The 22,417-nt window shown below is 40.3% G+C and overlaps 1 protein-coding gene across 1 annotated transcript in view; it reads left to right on the forward strand.

Moving 5' to 3' along the window:
- The window catches only part of pcdh15b (protocadherin-related 15b), a 785,155-nt gene that overhangs the window by 307,962 nt on the left and 454,776 nt on the right, over positions 1-22,417 (forward strand). The window contains exon 13 of the mRNA XM_063072091.1: positions 21,988-22,181. Coding sequence (XP_062928161.1) covers positions 21,988-22,181 — 194 coding nt within the window. The remainder of the gene's footprint in view (positions 1-21,987; positions 22,182-22,417) is intronic.

The following is a 22,417-nucleotide window of genomic DNA, read 5'->3' on the forward strand; positions in this document are numbered from 1 at the left end:
CCATTAGTCTCCCTCCAAGCACTTATTCCTGTAAGCGGAAGAAGTACTACACCTGTCCATTCACCTCCTTCCTCACCTAAATTCCTGGCCCCAGTCCTTCCAAGTGAGGCAACGATTGACCTGAAAATCCTCTGTGTCTAGTGCTGCTAATGGGGCCCACCTTACATTGGTGTGACCCGACGTAGATTCAGGGACCACCTTGTTGAGCATCTTTGCTCCATATGCAACAAGCATGATTTCATGGTGGCCAGCCATTTTAATTCCAATCTCCTCTTCATTTCTACCATGTCATTTTGCGACCTCCTCTAATGCCACGCTGAGGCCACTCTCAGGTTTATGGAGCAACATCTGGTTACCCTCCAACGTGATGGCATGAACAATGATTTCTCTAACTTTCTATAATTTTCCCCCCTCCCCTTCCCTCTTCTTACATTCCCCATTCTGGCTTTCCTCTTACCTCTTCTATTCTCCTCCCCCGGCTTTTCACCTCCCCCTTTGACTCTCCTCCTTCCCCTTCTCCCATGGTCCGCTGTCCTCTCCTATCAGACTCATTATTCTTCAGCTCTTTATCTTTTCATCTATCACCTCCCAGCTTCTCACCCCCCTCCCCCATCCACTTGGCTTCAGTTATTACCTTCTAACGTATTCCTTCCCCTTTCAACACGTTCTTATTCTGGCTTCTTCCTCCTCCCTTTTCCAATACTGATGAATGGCCTCAGCCCGAAATGTCAGCTGTTTATTCCTTTCCATAGGTGCTGCCTGACCTGCTGAGTTCCTCCAGAATTTTATATGTGTTATCTAATGTTTTGTTACTTGAGTGTTAATGACACTAGTTCCAACTACATTCAAATGTTGCCCCTTGCCAACAGAATAGCTATCTCTTTTCCCATTGGTGGTGCCAGTGCTTTAGGAAACATATTTGCAGCTTGTCAGTATATGTGTTTGTGTGTTTGGGTCTGGTGTGGGTGGAATGAGGGTGGGACTGCGAGAAGGAGACTAGCCCCAGCTAGCTAAGGGCTTATGGGTAAGAACTCCAGCTCATATTTCTGTAGGAGGTTGGATTCAGGCAGAATTGGAACAGATAGCACATCAGGGGACAGGAGAAATCTGGGATAGTCTTGGGTTAAAGGGTTTGGGATCATGGTGTATTGGTGGGGGAGGGAAGGAGAAGTTGAATGCTCAAAGATACAGATATTTACTTAGCTTGGAAAACTGGTTGAAAAAAAGCTGTTTTGATGGTAGTGCCCATCCATGTGACCCCCCCCTGTACAAAGTTCCTGCAGCAAAAGAAGCACTGTGTGAAGAATGATGTTATCCTGGTTGCCCCTGAGTTGAATTACCAGAAAGATCATTGTTTACTTTCTTTGCTATTTCTCCCTCACTACCATTTCTCCTGTGTTAGTTATTTACTTAACATGATGGGTTTTTTTTGCTTTACATATCCAATGAAACTTTTACAGTTGTTCAGTAGTTTAGTGGTTCAGTTTAATATGAGAGAATGTAAACAGTATACAACCTGAAATTCGTTCTCCTCACAGGCCTCCACAAAACAAAAGGCCCAAAAGAATAAATGACAGAGATACCCGAACATCAAAGCCACTCCCACAGACAAGCAGCAGTAGAAGCATTAACCCTCGCCCTTCCCCTTCACCAACTAAAAAATTATGAGGGGTATAGATAGGGTAAATGCAAGCAGGCTTTATCCATTGAGGTAGGGTGTGACTACGATCAAAGGTCATGGCTTAAGGGTGAAAAATGACATTTAAGGGGAACATGAGGGGAAACTTCATCACTCAGAGGGTCTTGAGGCTGTTGAATGCGCTGCCAACACAGGTGGTGCATGCGAGTTCAGTTTCATCGTTTAAGAGAACTTTGGATAAGTACATGGATAGTAAGCATATGGAGGGCCACATACAGTGCAGGTCGATGGGAAAAAGCAGTTCAAGTGGTTTTCGGCATGGACTAGATGGGCCGAAGGTCCTACTTTGGTGCTGTACTTCTCTATGGCTCTATGATCAGCAAAAGCACTGACAACCCCTTCCCCACCATGCAAATGATAGCAGAAGTCCCCAAAGAGACCTTGATCTATAATCCGTCAAAAACTACAGTCCAAAACTTAGCGGTTCGGTATCGCAAACAGGCTTTCTCTCACCATCGAGGGAGAGAGAGATTGCTCCTACAACAGCGAGAGCAGCAGACCAGCAACTCACTGATCCGACGTTTCAATCTTCCCCGTTGCTTCTCTGAGCTCCCCAACTCGACGACGGACAGGCTTTCAGCTATCACCAAAAGAGAGAGAGGATCACTTGGGTGTAAGGGCCTTCTTTGACAGCAGCATCACCGCCTACTGTTCTGATGTCTTAGTCTCCCACAACACTCCAGTCAGTGACATCAGCAAGGAACCGGGTCGTATAGTGACACACCCCAAAGGTGCACAACTCTTAGACTGCTCCTGGGGATATCAAAAGGTCAGGCTGCATAGCCAATTTGAGAACCCACTGCTGACAGAGAACTGTAGGTCGAGCTGTAGCTGTAGATCACGAACTTAGACAGTACCCCAGCCACTTGGAAAGAAAAGAAAGGCATGAGAAAAGAAGAATAAGCTGTCTTGCAGACATACTGGAAGAAGTAGCCTGGGTCTACAAAAACCTCTGGCGTCATCTTATATTTTTCTTATATTTCTAATGAGATTAATTTCACATTTTACTTAGCTGTTTTATATTGATTTCTATTTATTGGGTTGGTCGTTCCTTATTGGTTTCTTGATGAGAGTGCTTTCTACCAATTTATTAGTTATGGGTAATGATTATCTAAGAGCAATGGACGGATGTTAGTGATCATTTTAGATTTGAATGCTATAGATCTATGGTTGTATCCTGTTGCGTGAATGTTATCTCTAATGGTTTTCTTTATTGTTGCCTTGGGGAAGTCCACATTTTTTACAATGGTTTGTGAGTATAAAGCTTCCTCATCATTCTTCCCTCATTGATCTCATAGAATTTGAGATACTACATCCCCATACTCTTGCCCCCAACTTTCATAGAGCCGTAGACACATCCTGATGTTTCCTACTCCATTGGATCAACTCTTGAATATTTTTGTATATTTTGGTGATCACTGGTTGGTTGGTGGTTTTTTTAATAATGTGATCTGAGCTCAGGAGAATTCAAGGTGCTAGAAGGAACATTCAGAGTCAAAATGTCTGTTAGACTTTGTCTTAGAATTACCTAATGTTGGTGAATCAGCTGGTTCAGTTGAAAGGTACAAGTAAGTTAGTCTTGGGGCCTCAAATGGGTATTAAAAATAAAACAAACTAAGTATAAGCATCACAGCAAAGCCATAAAGAGGCTAACAGAAATATAAAAAGAAAGTAGAGTCACTGAGCAGGAAGCAAGCTTTCAAAAGATTTTTCAATGAGCAATTACAGGATAGCCTAATTCACTGCTCATAGTGAAGTATGTGATGCAATGGGACAGAGTGCCTGCTTTGAGCATATTTGACAATAGCGGGAGCAGCCTGGGCTGAGCGGAAGGATTTTGCCCAATTCTGAGTGTGACATTTTAAAAGAAGATGCAGTGGCTGTGGAGAGGATAGATTAGGGATTTATTAGAATATTTCCATGGGTATGAGTTATGGGGACTGACTTGAGTATTTGGGGTTGTCCTTAAATTAGAGAAGGCTAAGGAGAGATTTGATATAAATGTTTAAAATCACAAAGGATTTAGTGAGAGTAAATAAGGAGACAATTTTTGTCATGACTACAGGTTCAATAACCAGGAGCATAGATTCAATGTTCTTCATAAATGAAACCAAAAGCCACGTGAAAACAATCTTCTTTACGTAATGAGATGTTAGGATTTGAAATACATTGTCTTATCCGTATTTAGCATAGCATAAAAAAGATTGGATCTTTGAAGAAGAAAATTACAGAGGTACAAAGATTCAGAATCTAGAACTAACTCTTCAAAAAGGTCCAGAGGAAGTTCATGCGAATGATCCTGGGAATAAAAGGGTTAATGTATGAGGATTATTTGCTGTCTCTCGGACTGTACTCGCTGGAGTTCAGAAAAATGAGGGGGGAGTCTTATTGAAACCTATTGAATTTTGGAAGATCCAGATAGAGTGGATGTGGAGGGGATGTTTCCTCTAGCGGGGGAGCCTAGGACCAGAGGGCACAGCCTCAGAATACAAGGACGTCCCTTTAGAAGAGAGATGAGGAGGAATTTCTTTAGCCAGACACTGGTGAGTCTGTGGAATTCATTGCCACAGATGACTGTGGAGGCAAAGTGATTGGGTATATTTAAAGCAGAGTTTGGTAGGTTTTTGATTCATCAGGGCATCAAAATTTATGAGGGATAAGCAGCAGAATGGGGTGTGAGGAAAAGTGTGAACTTTCATGCTGCTGTATCTTATGATCTTATGAAAGAACTAGAAGTGAATGGATGGGCCAGATCTTCTACACCTGCATTTTTCTGTTGTCTCTCAAAGTTATTATGGCTTTCAGTTTTTTTCACAAACAGATTTTCAACATCTCAAATATAAGAACATCCATGAATCAAAGCTATGCGACAGCGTTTTGAAACAATTACTATTTTCCTTCCTGTATTCAAAGAATCTCCTGGATGCATTTAAGATTGGTAACTTGGTGCAGTTTTATTATTACATCCAAATTCATATAAATTTTATTATTACATAGAAATTCATTGCAAGCATTAAGCATTTTGAAGATTCACTTTTTATTATTCTAATTCACCAACTGTAAGGAATTTGTATATTATCCCTGTGACTGCATGGGTTTTCTCTATGTATTGCAGTTTCCTCCCATATTCCAAAGATGCAAAAGGTTGGTAGATTAATTGGTCACGAGAGTGTAAATGGGTGGTGTGGGCTTGTTGGTCTGGAATGGCCTGTTACAAATTGTATAACTACAACAATGGTGAATAATATAAGTAAGAGTAAGCAGTCTTTAACGTGGAAGTAAGACATTGACAAGATTGTAGTTAGGGATAAACTTTAGGACCCTTGGCTGGAATTATGAAATGGTAGACTGTATAATTGTAAAGATTTCTGTGCGAAGACTGAGTGGTGTTAAAAAGGGGCAGCTTCATAAATATTGAAATAAATGGAGGTCTGAAAGGTAGTGAATGGTATATGTTCAGAGTAGATTTCTATAACATATCCTGAAAGGAACCACTTTTATTGGAGGTAATAATGGATAATCTACTTTATTTAGTTGGTTCCCTCGAATCATCTGATCATATATGATTGCATTTAATGTAGTGTTTGGAAGGGAGCAACACACAACAGCCAGGATGATGCTAGATTAATCAGAATCAGAATTAGGTTTAATATCAACTGGCATAAGTTGTGAAATTTGAAGTAGCAGTACAGTGTAATATTTAATAAAAATAACTTTAAATTACAATTATATATGTAATTAGATCACTACAAAAAGAGAGAGGAAAAAGTAAACAGTGAGGTAGAGCACATGGGTTCATTTACCGTTCAGAAATCTGGTGCTGCTGGGGAAGAAGCTATCCCTAAATGTTCAGTGTCTGTCTTCAGGTTCCTGTACCTTCTCGTTAAAGGTAGCAATGAGAAGAAGGTATGTCCTGGATGGTGGGAGTCGTTAATGATCGGTACATTCTTTTTGCAACATCACCTTTTGAAACTGCCAGGGGAGGCTAGTGCCCATGTTGGAGCTGGTTGAGTTGGTAAATTTCTGCAGCTTTTCCGATGCTGGTTCATACATATAATCCAATTTGCAAACATATAATGAGAGAAAGAGAAGGATTTACCCATGGTAAAACTGGCTAATTTGTTAATAGGGTAAACAACTAAAAACTGTTGGCAAGTTTTCCAAAGGGATTTAAAATTCAATGGCAACAAGTTGTTCTCCAAGAGGTTGTTGGAAGAAATAAAGGGCAACATAAATTTAATGGTAAAGTATGCACAAAGAAGTTGTTCTCAGAGATTCTGGTAACTATATACAACACACATTGTAAATTAACACAATGGGGAATTATGAAACAAATATATATTGGATATTGAAAGCAACAGTTCTTCTTCCACAATTAGCAATGGTGGTCCTCTTGAAATCTGATAAGTGCAATATTTTCTGTTATTGTTAGGGTACCCACCTCTTTTTAAATTTGCTTATCCTTTGTTACCATTTTTCTTTGCTTTGATCTTATCTTACACTTAGGCACTTTATCCCTTCCTACTGCATTCTGTTGAGGATTAACCATATTGTTAGACTATGTTATTGCCTTGTCTTTGCTCTAACTTCCTAAATTTTCCTTTAGAGTTAGAGTTGTACACCATGGAAATAGGTTTTTCCATGTGAAGAAGTTTTCACTTGAGTCTCTTTTAAATCACTCCCCTCTCACCTTAAAGCTATGCCCTCTGGCTTTATCTCCCCTACCCTGAAGAAAAAGACTGTGAGCATCCTTCTTATCTACAAGCTTCATGATTTTATAAACCGCTTTAAGGTTACCCGTCAGTCTCCTACACTCCCAGCCTATCCAACCTCTCCTTATAACTCCAGCTCTCCAGTCCTCAAAACATCCTTTTTGTACCATTTCCAGCCTAATAACATAAGTAAGCTGAACCCTACCCCAGTCTTTTTTAAAATTAACATCCTTCTGTCAGGCCTATTTTATTTACATGGACACTGGTCTCTGGAGATTTAAATAAAACTATCCCAGTGCAATAGCAATCTCTTTCATCAGCACCAATTCCTGAGCCTGTAAGTTGCACTCTTTGGTTTGCCAGTTAAGTTCAGTTGTAGCTCAACATTTTCCTTCAGCCAAATCTCCTTCTTAGTTTTGCCTCTGTCACTGGTACCCATGTGGACTATGAATATTAGATCTTTTCATCCCACCTTTTATTTCTCCTCAGCCAACAGGACATGCTGTTTTCCAGCACTAGAGAGGCAACACAGTCTGTGGGGTTGAAGCTCGCAGTTTTGGATGATGAAACCTACCCATCCAGCTCTACTCTTCCCTGGCATTACTACATTCTATCACACTCCACACCTGAATTGGCCTTTATGTAGAGATCAGTTTTCCCAATCCTTCTTGCAGCCTCTGCTCTTCACATAGGTTGTAAAAACCTTAAGCCTGTTGGATGGTATCATGGTAGAGACCTTTCTGGCATCAACTCTATTGGTGGGCACACCCTCTTGTCCTTGCCAACTGGCTATATTCAGTCAATCACCTAACCTGTGGAATGATACCATCTTGGATTAGTGCTTGTTTAACATTCCTCTTTGCTCCTTGCAAAGGTTGCAAGTCAGATTCCTGCTCAGTAATGAAAATCAACCTACTGGACTAACCCGGCAGCACGGGCAGGTACATCTGACGAGGTAGAGAGAGGATTGACACCATGCCGAGACCCAAATCAGGACTGATCTGGGGTTTTGACCCAAATGTCAATCATCCGTCTAACCACCCCAGGACACCTTCTAACCCACTGTTCGCAGGTCACTTACTCTAAATTGAAACACCTGCAGTCTCTTGTCTCCTGTTCAATCATACTAAGTCTAGACTCTTCAAGTGCACATTGTGCAGATATAGTTTCTGGGTTTTCATTGATTTCAACCAACTCTGATTACTGATCTCAGCTACCCCACGCCCCAGGTGTTGCAGCTGCCTCACATTGTTCCCCCCCCCACCACCATCATGATTAGACCTTCACTTAGTTTAGGTCTCCATGCTATCCAGATGATTTTCCAACTAATTAGTTGACACATGATATGTTAAATGGTCTATAGCGCTTCTTGTTGCCTTCAAATAACGTACCTTAAATAACATTTGCTTGTAGCAGACAAAATTTAAATAAATACTTAAAGGTTGTAATGCAAGGTACCTCAAGTATCAGAAACACAAAGTAACATCCAATCTTATTAGTGAATCTCCATGGTCACCAAATGCCCTAACTTCAGCATTCTAATGGAGCCGCTCTCTTTGTGAGCACCCTTTCTTTTATTCCTTCCTTCCACTGTTTCTGTTAACTTTCTCTTCCTTACCTTCCATCCCTTCTCTCCCTTACATTCTATTCCCACTCAATTTCCTTCTTTCTTTTTCATTTCCTTACATCTCCTTTCATTACCTCCCATTGCCCTTTCCTTTCCTTTCTCTTCCCTAATCGTCCATTCTCTTCCCTTGCATTTTCTTTTTTTTTCTTTCCTTTAATTTTACTTTCTACCACCCTACCCTCTCCTTCCTTCCCTTCCTCCTACTTGTTTCCTTCCCCCTTTCTCCCTTCCTTTCTTTCCTTTGTCTTTCAACTTATCTTTCCTGCTATTCCATTGATTCCTTCCTTTTCATGCCTTCCTGGCATTTCTTCCCCCCTTTCCTTCACTCCTTACTTTATTTTCATTCCCTTTAATTCCATCATTCCTTCCTTTCACTTTCTACCTTTTTCTATTGCTTTCTGTTGATTCCCCCCTTTCTGTACATTTTCCATTCTAAAGTGGCTGAGGCCTGTTGGAGAAAAAAAAACAGAAGATATAGTTCAATGAAAAAGTGTTTCATTTTGTGAAACCGCTTTTGTTTCTTTATAATGCTTAACAGGAAAATAAGTTACTAAGAACGGCTGAAAAGAATAATAAATCAGCCATGATAGGATGGTGGAGTAGACTTGATGGGTCTAATTCTACTCCTATGTCTTATGTTTTAAAATAAGCAATGAATATAATTTTATAGGGCACTTTGAACCAAATCTGCGGATCTGACAGGGACGGTGATCAAGGAGAGGGTGTCATATTCACTGAATGAAACTGCAACTATTGCAGTCATACCCCAATGGACATAAAAACTGACATAACAGAAAAATAACCATTCTATCTGTTTGTTGTACACAGAAACCAAGTTTAGATTTGAAATGCATTGCCTGAAAAGAACATTGGAGTGGACTCAATGGTAGCTTTCAAAAGAAAACTGAAAGTGGAAAAAAAATCAAGTGCTTTGTGAATGGGTCATTGGAGTGGGAGTCAGTGAACATCTGTACTATGGATTGGGTGCAGATACAATAGATTGCATGGTCCTTTTCTGTGATATTATATCATGTGGTACTTTGAAAATTAAAGAAATTTGCGAACAGTAATAATAACTTCCTTTGTATTTCAATGCATTAAATGTTTTAACCAGGATGATCAGTCAGAACTGATCAATTATCAAAACCATTTATTTCTTATTTTGTGTAAAAGTGACATATCTTCATTTCAAAGAATTACTGCAGATGGTGCAAAGATCATAGACTTCCTGGTATGAATTTGTTGATGGTAAAGCATCAAAACAAGTCAAAATGAAAATTTTATAATTTGTGAAATTATCATTATTTCCAATCTGATGACTGATAATTTTGTAAGTCCTTTATGTCCTCACATATTCTCTTCTCAGTTAATGATTATTGATATGCACAAATCAGTTAATATAGGTAAACAAACATAGGTTTCACTGTAGTTACTCTCAATATTTGACTGTAACAATCACCACCTATATCATAAACTATAGAGTTAGCAATTAGCAAATCATAGTGCATAAAACCGAGCGTTTGGCCCACCGAGTATGTTCCAACATCAGGCATCTATTTATACATATTCCATTCTAACCCCCAGATGCTACCACACACTAGTATGCATACACTCATAGAGCACTACAGCACAGAAACAGGCCTTTTGGTCCATCCAGTCCATGCCAAACTGTTATTTTGCCCCATTCCATCAAGCTGGACGTGCACCACAACCCTCCATTCCTTTCTCATCCATGTATTTAACCAAATTTCTCTTAAATGTTGAAATTGAACCTGCATCCACCACTTCCTTTGGCAGCTGGTTCCTCACTTGCACCATCCTCTGACTGAAGAAATTCCCCCTCAAGTTCTCCTTAAGTATTTCAACTTTCATCTATAATCTATCACTTCTAGTTCTAGTCTCACTCAATGTTGGTGGAAAAAGCCTGCTTGCATTTATTCCATATATACCTATCATAATTATGTGTACCTCTATCAAATCTACCCTCATTCTCCTAAGCTCCAAGAAGTAAAGTGCTAACCTATTCAACCTTTCACTATAAAACAGATCCTCAAGTCCTGGCAACATCCTTGAAAATTTTGTTTGTACTATTTAAATCTTATCTTTCCTGTAGGTAGGTGACCAGAACTGCACACAATATTCAAAATTCGGCCTCACCAACATCTTAGACAATTTCAACATAATATCCCAAATCCAGTACTCAATACTTTGATTTATGAAGGACCATGTGCCAAAAACTCTCTTTACAACTCTATCTACCTGTGACACCACTTTCAAATTATGGATCTGTAGTCCCAGACCTCTCTGTTCTATCACACTCATCAGAAGTAATTTACAGTGGCCAGTTAACAAAGTGACATGCACTTCTTTGGGATGTGGTTGGAAGTTGGATCAACTCGTAGTCACGGGGAAAATGTTCAAACTCTACACACAAGGTATCAGAGGTCGAGATTGACCCTGGGTGGCTTGAGCTCTAGGGAGTAGTGTGACTAGCAGCGTTAATCTACAAAGAAACAAAATGTATTTCAGATATGATTTTTACCAATTAATATTTTTCTGTATTTGTTGTGACTGTGATCTAAGTCACCAAAGAAACACTGAAGCTGATGATGTAGAAGTCTTTATTCATCACAATAAGCGGGCATTCTTCTGGAGATCCTCTCAGTAGAGTCCCCCAAACTGAAAATACATCACATTTTCATAACCTTAAGATGAAAGGTACCACCAGATGATTCAATACTATTACAATAGTTACAATAACATTGTTTACTTCAGTAATTTGGATTGACAATGTTTCCTTTGAATTACATATCTACAGTAGCAGACATCTCTGAATGTTCAAGAACCTTTGCTGGGGCTAGTAATTTACATATCATCTAAGAATTTCTGAAGACAGAGAGCCAGGACCCCAAGATTAGTGTTGTGAGGGCAGACTCTCTGAGTACGCAAATCTCCCAACTATTGATAGGTCAACTATTTAATGTGCTTAGTGATAATATCGGTCTGGTCTGCAAGCCCTCCCTGAAGTTGGTTAAAATAGTGCAAATACCTTAGTTATAGTTGCCTGGTTTGCTGCAGGCCAATTAATATAACACCATTGTCATAACATTTGACAAGAATGTTTCATAATCATTTCACTTTGCAATAAATATCTCCACAGATAGTTCATTTATTTGCAAAGGTGCCCTTTTAACTTCAAACCGATCACTGCTTGGAATTTACATTAAGAACTGAAGATTGGTTCTTGTTTGAATTAACATCCCTACAGTCACATAATTCCATGATTCCTCAATAATCCCTAACGGCATCCGTCTCTCAAAAGCTTTTCTATGAGATTGAAGCACATTATCGTTGAAGGAAAACGGCCTCTATCTGTTGCACATTATGACTAAGGCAATGGTATGTATTGCATGGAAAATGCATCATCACCCTTGCCTGTAAGTTATGGATCCCTTATTAACTATCCAGTTCAATAGAGTTTTTACAGCTTGCCATCTGCTTGCAGTCAACTGGTATTACAGTCCAGATGTGACAGTGATTATAGGCTGTTCTTTCTTGGCAAGTCTTCCTTGTACCTAAGGGAGGTATTGCATCAATGCCTCCTTATTAAATTACTTGGGATTTAAAAGACACACTGGACAATATTGAATTATTCTCTATCTGCCTAAGAGGTATTGCTGATAGGATTTAGCACACTCTTTCTTTATTTTCAGATATCAAATGCAAAATCCAAATTTACACATATCCTCCCCAAACTGAAGAGTTTTGACAAAAATTCATACAGCGATCTGAAACGTAGATGGTTTAAACCATTCAGATTTGGAAGATTCCTTTTCCCCACATTTCCAGATGACTTAAGAACAGAAAATAGAGAATATGTTCATTTCTAAATAATGAAAATTGGTGGCAGTTACGTGAAAAGCAGCATCTCTTATCTTGAATGGAAATTCATTGCTTTGGATTAAACTTTGGAAATAACATTTCACTACGGATTAGTTTGTAAATGCTTCATGTACAAGCCTTCAAAGTGAGTCAGTTAATTTCCTTATATTTTATTATGAATACAATAAAAATTGTAGGTATAGTGAAGTTAGATTTTTTAACTCGAAATTCCATCAGGGTCAGCACTTAACCAGTGAAAGTCTTAACATTAATCTTATTATCTGTGCATATAGAATTTGTCAAATAATAAAGATGAATCATAGCTTTGGGGACTCTGTTGGTGTTAGAATTGTATAACTTGACCAAGGAATTGTTCTGTAACTGAAATGGGGTGTTGTGCTAGTTTTGGGGGTATGGGTAGGATCCATGCAACATGTCCCAGTTGTGAACAGTAGGTTGATCCTTGCAGTGAAAATGTATGAAAGTTATTTTCCTCCAGTAGCAGAGAACATTAAAATGTCAAGGGTAAAACCTGGGCACTAATGGACTGGGAAGCTGGTGCCTGGGAAGTGCAAGACATCACTCCATGGATCATCTTGGGAAATTAATTAGTGGATGCATTTGGCCAGAATGTAGGGTTGGATGGAGATGCAATCTGGCTACAGTGCAGGAGCATATGGGTTGAAGTTATGAGTGAAGGCTTGGGTGAGGAGCAGAAAATGTGCAAAGGGAAGGTAGGGTAATGACTTAAGTGTTTGAGGCAGATCCATGCACTGGGCTCCTTGGTCACAGTCAAAGCAGGCTGATAGCTAACAGACATTAAGCTGCCAAATGGCAGTATGCCTCTGCAAAGAGACATTGCAGCATTCACAAATCCTCTCCCAGCTTAATAGCCCCAGAACTGAAGCCCTCATTGCATTCATTTGGCTCCAGACCATGTTGGCTCATATGTCTGACATGACCCTGCCAAAACAGACATTCTTTTCCAAACATAAAAAAATCTGCAGATGCTGGAAATCCAAAACAACACATAAAATGCTGGAGGAACTCAGCAGGTCAGGCCAAATCTATGGAAAAGAGTAACCAGTTGACATTTCAGACTGAGATCTTTCATCAGGACTGGAAAGAAAGATGAGAAATCAAGAGCAAGAAGGTGGGGGGAGGGGAGGAAGAAGTACAAGGTGGTAGGAGATAGGTGAAATCAGGAGGGGGGAGGGGATGAAGTACAGAGCTGGGAAGTCGATCGGTGAAAGAGATAAAAGGTTGGAAAAGGGCTAATCTGATAGGAGAGGATAGATGACCATGGAAGAAAGGGAAGGAGGAGGAGCACCAGAAGGAGGTGATGGGAAGGTAAGGAGATAAAGAGAGAGAGGGAAACAGGAATGCAGAATGGTGAGGGGGGGGCAGGGGTGCAATTACTGCAAGTGTGAGTAATCGATGTTCATGCCATCAGCTTGGAGGCTACCAAACGGAATATATGGTGTTGATATTTCAGCCTGAGTGTGGCCTCATTGTTCAGTAGAGGAGGCCATGGACTGACCTGTCGGAATGGGAATGGGAAGTAGAATTGAAATGGGTGGCTGCCAGGAGATCCTACTCTTTCTGTTTGCTCTTTTCCATAGATGCTGCCTGATCTGTTGAGGTTTTTCAGCATTGTATTTTTATTTTATTGAGATACTGAGTGGAGTAGGCCTTTCGGCCCTTTGCACCATACTGCCCAGCAACCCTGGCTTAATTCTTGGACAGCTTAAAATGACCAATTAACCTACCAACTGGTATGTCTTCAGACTGTGGGAGGAAACCAGAGCACCAGTAGTGACTGTGTGGAACACATCATCCAGGGGTGGTGGTAGAGGTAGATACAGTACTATGCAAAAGTTTTAGGCTTATGTATATATAGCTCAGGCACCTGAAACTTCTGCGTAGCACTGTAATAACTTTATGCATTGCACTGTACTGCTGCCACAAAAAAACAAATTTTATGATGTATGTGAGTGATGATAAACCTAATTCTTATATGGGCCTCTTCTGTGGACTGAAAATGAGAAGGGTGCAGGGAGAGGGGGCTTGTGATTGCGGAAAGAAGAAGGGAGAGGGGAGGGACCAGTAAACAAGAGAGAGATAATGTGTAATGATCAATAAACTAATTGTTTGGAATCAAAAGACCTTTCCTGGTGTTTCAGAGCTGACTTTTCTGCACTGCTCCATCCCCTACCCCTGGCACTTTTTCCCCTGCCATCTATCCCACTCGTCTCCCACAGTGCCCCACCCTCACCATTCCCAACATCCTTTGCTCTCTCTGTGTCACATTGATAAAAACAGTACTGTGCAAAAGCCTTAGGACTGTAGTCATATATATATATATGCCTCAGACTTTTGCACAGTACTGCATATTAAGGACATTAAGAAACTCTTAGATAGGCACACAGACGATAGAAAAATAGAGGGCTATAAAGGAGGGAAGGGTTAGAATGATCATAAAGTAAGTTAAAAGCCTGGCACAACCATGGACCTAACGGTCTGTACTATGCTGTAATATTCCAACTTCTATCTCATCATGGACATGTAAGAGAAGATGGATTGCAGGAAATTAAGTGGAGTGAAATTGGTCCAAGAGTCTGTCTAGACTCAGTGGGCCAAATGGCCAAATCTTGGGCTGGGATTGTGAGAAAATATAAAATACTTGTCTTGGTCAGTAAAGGGCTTTTCAAGTGTGTTCACCATTGTGGCTTAGGGAATTGCAGCAGGGAGTTTGCACATATCAAAACCTCACCAATAGCCAAATGTCTTTATAAACTGTCTACTAGCAGGAAACATGCATTGTTTTTAATATCAGCAAAACACTCCCACTCCTTAGTTGTGGCACTGGATCTTTTCTGCCCAACTGAAAAGGCAGAAGGATATCATGTGAACATCTTCAAGAACAACTCCCCTAAACCTATTCTATGACTATATGATCATGATTATAAATTCTGCTCCACTTTTAAAATATGTTATAAAGTGAAGTCAGTAGGGCTAACTTCTGTAGAACGTGAACAACACAACTGCTGCAATATATTGGTGGTGCCAATAGATTAATCTCAGCATGAGCGGCATAAGCTCAGGAGTGAAACATTATCAGCACTACACCACAAGGTGAATGTTGTTCTCAAACTCACAACTTTCTCAAGTAACTAAGGACTCAAAACTGTATTCTTGGCTTAAAGCCACTACCTTGCATAATTATTTGGAGGGAAATCCAAAACCTGTCAGAAAGAGTGAAATACAGTGGTGTTCAAATCAACATTGTTCTTCCCTAGGTGGTGGTGTTTCACCAGCACATTGAAGAAGTAATGTTTGTTTAAAAAATATATTTATCGTGATGGATCCTGAGTGTTTATTAAGGATTGGGCAAGGGTTAAGCGTTCCCTCTCATGATTTCCCAGGCGAGGTGAATGGGTGTGAATGAGTATTGGAGTTCTGTTTCAGTGCTTCAGTAGGAATAACAATATCTCAATGTGCATTAGAAAGTTAAGAAAAGAAAAAAAACAGGACCAGAGCTTCAGGCTTTGGGGAGAAAGAGTACCTAACAAATTATTGAGTACTTTCTTCAACTGCATACATTTTTTCCCGTATTAGGATGTTGAACCTGCTACCATAATGACCTATAATTTTCAACAACCACTTATAAGACTTGTTCAACAGTCTGTAGCATCTAAAGCTTCTGTTTTATCATGTTACTTCCTCTTGTGGGTTGTTTCTTATATTAATAGTTGTCAGCTGTTAATTTAGTGAGGAGAGGACGTTCTGGGTCATTTGTGAGTCAAGCTTATTAGATTAACTGGTCAACAAGTAACAAGTAACCAGTGATTGGGCCCCCAGTTTCACCCCCGTTTCCATCCCTAGTCACTTGGGAGAGACAAGAAAAAGAGAAGATGTGCCTAAATTAAATGATGTGGATAATGTAAGTGTTGCCATGTGAACACATTCACTGGAGAGATGCACTTGGTAGATGGGAAGTCGTCTCGTTATTCAACAAAATGAGACACAGCAGGCATCATATTGAGACCCCTTCAGAGGAAGAGGCCTGCTCGATCCAACATCACATGACATTTTATATGCTAAAGATCAAAGGACAATTCTATATTTACAATGTATCTACAATCCTTCCTGTGAATCATAAATAACTTTCACACCTCTTTCTTTGCACCCACACTGCAGACACCCAAATGACTGGTAAATCAGCATTGTCCGGTTTTCCAGTTGACTGTGGTTCATGGCTTTTCAGAACCCATTGTCCAGAGCTGCATTTTAAACTTAATCTAAAATATATTTTTAGATCTGAACATTGGTGGCTGAAGTTTACAGTTAAATATTTTGCTGTATGTCCTAGCCCCCAGAAATGCCCTAACATTAAGTTCCTTTCACAACCTTGGGATGGCCAAATCACATTCTAGCTAATAGCATTTCTTTTGAAATGTAGTCACTGATGTAATGTAAGAATCATAGCAGCCAGATTGCACACAGCAAAACTCCAAAAGTTTTAATATTTTTAGTGCTTTTTTTTTGGAGATAAACTCAGTCCAGAACACTAAAGAATAACATACTGTCCTGCTTTGAAATAGCACCATGAGATTTTTTTACTTCACCTCAGAAGACAGATAAGGCCTTATTTAGCCTTGAACTCTACAGTATTTCTGCAGAATTCTAGTTGTTTGCCAGCTGAGAATTCAATGATTCAGTGCATGTGATCCTCTGAAGAGGTGAGAGTGTTCACAGAGAAGGAAAGGAAAATATCCATGAAATTCTGCCTGTAAACCTTGGGATTGCTACTCTTGCAGGTCCACCATTGATATGATTCCACTCTCATTATTTTCTGCTCCTTGTGAATCACCACGATCATCTTTCTGATTTTAATTTCCTGGTTGTGATTTATTTCATGTTGTGCAAAGCTATTGGATAAATCAATGTGCAGCATGTTGTGATATTGAGATATTTCCCCTTTGAGTCTGGTGCTTATTCTTTGAGTTGCTTTAATTGAGACATTTATAGGCAAGAGGATTATGGATGGGAACTTATAGTTGGCAACATTTCAAATAATTGACAAAAGCTCACATAATAGTGCTCTGTCCATCATTTTGATGGAATTTAAATAAATTGAGCCTAGAGGTGATTGAAGTGAAGTTATGAATACTGAATGGCAGAGTCAGGCAAAAATTAGGAGGCATTGTGGAAGTATAATTATGCAGTTTTAGAGCTGGGCTGGATGTGCTATTTGATGGTTAACCCAGAATCAAATGTAATACTATTAAGAAAAGCAAAAAACAGTGAAAGTATGAAAAAATGAACACTTTGCAAGTAATAAGAAGGCCAAGCAGCCTTTGGAAGAAAGAAGTTGTTGATCCTGCTGATGAAGAATATGAGACGATCAATCTTCTACTTAATCTCTTTCATTGTTATACTGGTTTTTATGTTATCTCTTTTGCACCACTGTTATTCCTAGCCTGAGATCAGTTGACTCTATTTGCACAGAGCAAGAAAGGGTGTTGTAACTTTGTTTATAATTTTCACACTGATGATCATTTGAGATAATAGGTTTAGGATGAAAAATGAAAGATTTAGACGGGATCAGAGGAAGACCTTTTCTCCCAGAATGACTGAAATCTAGAATGAACTTTCTGAGAAGGCAGTGAAAGCATAAAAGAAGCACTTAGATTACCAGAGCCTAGAATGCTTCAGACAGGCGCTGGTCAATAGGTTTAGAGTAAACTTCAAAAATCTAACTATTTGACTATTCGGAGCATTATCTGGTGAGCATCTTACTCACCAGGTAATGCTTGCCACATTCTCTATCCGCTCACTGGGGCTGCAGTTGCCATGGTCCCCAGATATTCACTGCAGCCCTGTTTCCTGTGCTGCCTATCCACTCACTGGATCACTGATTCTCATGCTGTCTGTCTGGACACCAGATCCCATGCTCCTTGACTACTTGCCAGGGACCCAGTTCGCACACTTCCTACCACACAACAGGGAACCAGTTCCTGTGTTCACTTCCACTTGTCACAGCTCCAGTTCTCACTCTTCCTTCCACTCCATGAGGCTCTAGTTCTTGTGTTCTTCGCTGCCTTGCGAGGGCAGCAGTTCCCAGACTCCCTTTAATCATATCTGGTTCTGTAGGCCACATTCCATTGAAAATTACCAGTCTTATCAAGTCAATCGAAGTCCAGGATTCAATGCCCATTGGCCAAAGCCTGGAGACTGGAGGCCCAGTAGCCTGTCCTTGAGTTGGAGGACTGTTAGTGGCTGGGTGGGAGGGGGAGAAAAAGTCTTGTTTTGCTGTTGTTATTTTGTTGCTATGTAGGACAACACTGGTGTGTTGGTTGTTGATGCAAGTGTTGCATTCCAGTGTATGTTTATGTAATAAATAAATCTGAATCTAAAAGCTAATCTAATCACAGAAATGTTGCTGTGTTAACATCTTTTCACAAAATGAACTAAAACTATAATGGAGTGCAAATAAAGTAACACCAAGTCATCAAAAAATTGCTAGTCTGTCATCACATATGCCTGCAGTATGCCAGGTGAACATATTTTTATTTGAGTATAGATGGACTTTTCGTGGTGAGAAAAAGGGACTGTTTCTGTACTGTATACCTCTGCAGCTCTATAAAGTTACTGTAACTGTGAATTGATTGATGACCCCCAATTCTGTCCATCCTGTTTTATTCATGCACGATTTAGCCATAGATTCAAAAGAATTACAGCAGTGTCATCAATATAAAGAATGACTCAATGTCAAACCTGTTAATATGGCAACACACAGAAAATGTGGGGTGCCAGGGTAGTGTAGCAGTTAGCATGATGCAATTACAGCTCAGAGCATCAAAGTTCAGAGTTCAATCCTGGCACCCTCTGTAAGGAGTTTGTACGTTCTCCCGATGGAATTCGTGGGTATCCTTCGGGTGCTCCAGTTTCTTCCCACTGTCCAAAGACATATCAGTTAGTAGGTTAATTAGTCATTGTAAAGTGTCCCGTGGATAGGCTAGATTTAAAGCGAGGATGCTGGTAATGCAGCTTGAAGGACTGGGGTATCTCTGAATAAATAAATCTTAACTAAAATACTGGAGGAACTCAGCAAGTCAGGCAGCATCTATAGAGGAGGATAAACAGTTGATTTTTCAGGCTGAGACCCATCATAAGGACTGGAATGAAAGGGAGCAGAAACCAGAATAAGAAGGTGGGGAGAGGGGAAGCAGTATAAACTTGAGGGTGATAGATGCGACCAGGTGGGGGAGGGGTGACAAAGTTACGAAGCGAGGAGGGGATAGGCAAAAGAGGTAAAATGTCAAAAGAAAAGCAGGAATCTGATAGGAGAGGACAATGGACCATGGAAGATGGGGATGGAAGAGAGGAAACAGAAAGAGGTGACAAACAGATGAGGAGAAGAGGTGTGAGAGGGTAAACAGAATGAGGAATAAGCAAACAGAGAAACAGGGAAGGAGAAGAAATTACTGTAAGATAGTGAAATCCCTCTTCATTTCATCAGGTTGGAGGATACCGAGCAGGAATATGAAGTGTTGCTCCTCCAACCTAAGGTTGGCCTGATAATGGCAGTTGTGGAGTCCGTGGACATATATTTCAGAATGGGAATGGGACATCAAATTGAAATCCCACCTTTTCTGGTGGACAGAGCAAAGATGCTTAACAAAAGTGGTACCCCAATCTGCACCGAGTCTCAGTGACGTAGAGGATTCTGCACCGGATACAATAGATAGGCTCAAACGTGAAGTGTCGCCTCACCTGAAAGGACTGTTTGGGGCCTTGAATGGTGATGAGTGTGGAGGTGTAGGGAGTGTATATTCGTCATGCTTTCAGGAGTAGGTGTCAAAAGGGAAATCTGAAGAACAAGTGGACAAGGGAGTAACATAAAGAGCATTCCCTAAAGAATGCAGGGACAGGGAGTGGAAGATATGCTTAGTGGTAGGCTTCCCATTGGAGATATTGGAGATTGTGGAAGCTATAAAGAATGATGTGCTGGATACAGTGGCTTGCACGGTGGTAGGTAAGGACAAGGGGATCCCTATCCGTGTTATTGTGGTGGGAAAATAGGGTGAGAACAAATGTGCAGGCAATGGAGCAGATGTGGATGAGAGTGGCATCAATGGTGGTGTAAGGGACACCTGGTCCTCAGAAAAAAAGGACATCTCAGATGCTCAAGAATGAAAAGGCCCATCCTGACAACAGATGCGGCAGAGATGAAGAAACTGAGAACTTGATATATAACAAATTGTATTTCCAGTTTGTTATTGTTATGTCCTAAGTTACAAACCATAAAACCATTTATTACTAAGGTCTCTTTTGTGAGTTTAGAGAATAGATTTGGATTCAGCAGTTTAAAAAATGGTTACCAAGAAACTTGAATATTGATTTCTGAAACTTTCAGTAATGCCTCCACACCCCTACCTTTGCTATTCCCATCCCTTTGTCCCTCTCTCATGTTATCTCCTTGCCCAGCCACACCTCCCTCTGGTGCTCCTTTCTTCTTTCTTCCATGGTTTCTGTCTCTTTCACTAATCAACTTCCCAGCTCTTTGCTTCATCCCTCCCCCTCCAAGTTTCACCGATCGCCTGGCATGTCTCTCTCTCCCCTCCCCCACCATTCAAATCTACTCCTCAGCCTTTTGTTCCCCCAGTCCTGCTGAAGGGTCTTGGCCCAAAATGTCGACTATGCTATTTTCCATAGATACTACCTGGCCTGCTGAGTTCCTCCAACATTATGTGTGTGGTACCAAGAACCTTGTCAATCTCTTTTCTTTGTGAATGTGACAGTGAAAGGCTTGATATTCCTTTGTTTGCCAGCATATTTATTTATTAGTGATTCTAATACTCACAGTAAGAATCTGCCAGACCATGCTCATTTTGAATAGGAATGTGAGTAAACAACTGTCCTTGATATTCAAGGATGGCTCATTATCAACATCTTGTCCAGAAACTCAATCAGAAAAGCCATATAAATACTTCGATGATTGTAAGTGCAGGTTAGAGACTGGGTATTTTGCAGAGAGTGGCTCACCTCTTTTCTACCATCTACTAAGCACAAGTTATGAGTGTGATGGATTGAATGTCCACCATTGCCCCAAAGGTCTGGCAGCATCCCAGCCAAAACAGTCTTATTGATTTCACTGCAGTTACTTGCTTCGGCTCCATCAGCTTATCAAAGGTGCCTATCAAACCTATCTTCCACTATCAAGGAATGCAAGGATAACATGCACTCATTGGCTACATTAGCAGGTACACCTGTACACCTACACATTAATGCAAATATCTAATCAGCCAATCGTGACAGCAACTCAGTGCATAAAAGCATGTAAACATGGTCAAGAAGTTCAGTTGCTGTTCAAACCAAACATTAGAATGGGGAAAAATGTGATCTATGTGACCTTGACTGTGGAATGATTGTTGATACCAGATGAGGTGGTTTGAGTATCTCAGAAACAACAGGTATTTTCATACACAACAGTCTTGAGTTTCCAGAGAATGGTGTAAAAAGCAAGAAAGCTTCCAGTGAGTGGCACTTCATGGGTGAAAATGCCTTATTAATGAGTGATGTTAAAGAAGAATGGCCAGGCTCCTTCCAGCTGATTGGAAAGTGACAGTAACTCAAATAACACGTATTACAACAGTGGTGTGTGTAAGAGCGTCTCTTAACAATTAACGTGTCGAACCTTAAAGTGAATGGACTACAGCAGCAGAAGACTACACTGGGTTCCTGTACCTAATAAAGTGGCCACTGAGTGTATATTGGGCTCCTGAGTACCCACATGTACCCCTCTAAGTCTCATCTTGACTTGGGAATTCTTTCGTTGTCACTTTCTTCATTGTCAATGAATCTCAATCACAGAATCCCTATCCACCTCCACTAGGACTACAGTGGTTCTTTAAAAAGTTGCTCAACACCACCTTCTCATGGGCAGTTTGGAATTGGCAGTAAATGAAGATCTTATTGGTGATCCCCAATGCTAAAAAAACAAAATCTTTAGAGCACTCCTAATAATTAAATGCATTCTCTTTGATATTTCCTGGTTTCAGCTTACTGCATCAGATGCTGATGAAGATAAGAATGGAAGAATCACTTATGAAATTGTGACTGGTGACCATGGGGACTTTGTAATAAATAACAGCAGTGGATTGATCATCATTGCTCCAGGAGTGACTTTAAATGTTGGACAGACCTATGCTCTTACTGTCAAGGCAACTGATAATGCTCATCCAGCTCTAAGAAGGTAGGTATTTCATCAGGAAAGGTAAACACAAGACAATCTGCCAGAGGAAGTCAGTGGTTCAAATATCATCTTGTGGGGGGGGAGGGAGGTGGGTTAGGTGAAAGCAGTTTCAGTAATCTTACCCGATGAGATATTCCACACAATTTACCCTGTGGTGTAGAGACTCGCCTTAATGAACAGTCCAAGTGGAACGTAGATTTTTTATACTTACACCTTGAATAGCTCCTGAAGTAGCT

The sequence above is a fragment of the Mobula hypostoma genome, chromosome 19 (assembly GCF_963921235.1).
Source record: "Mobula hypostoma chromosome 19, sMobHyp1.1, whole genome shotgun sequence".
Taxonomy (NCBI): Eukaryota; Metazoa; Chordata; class Chondrichthyes; order Myliobatiformes; family Myliobatidae; genus Mobula; species Mobula hypostoma.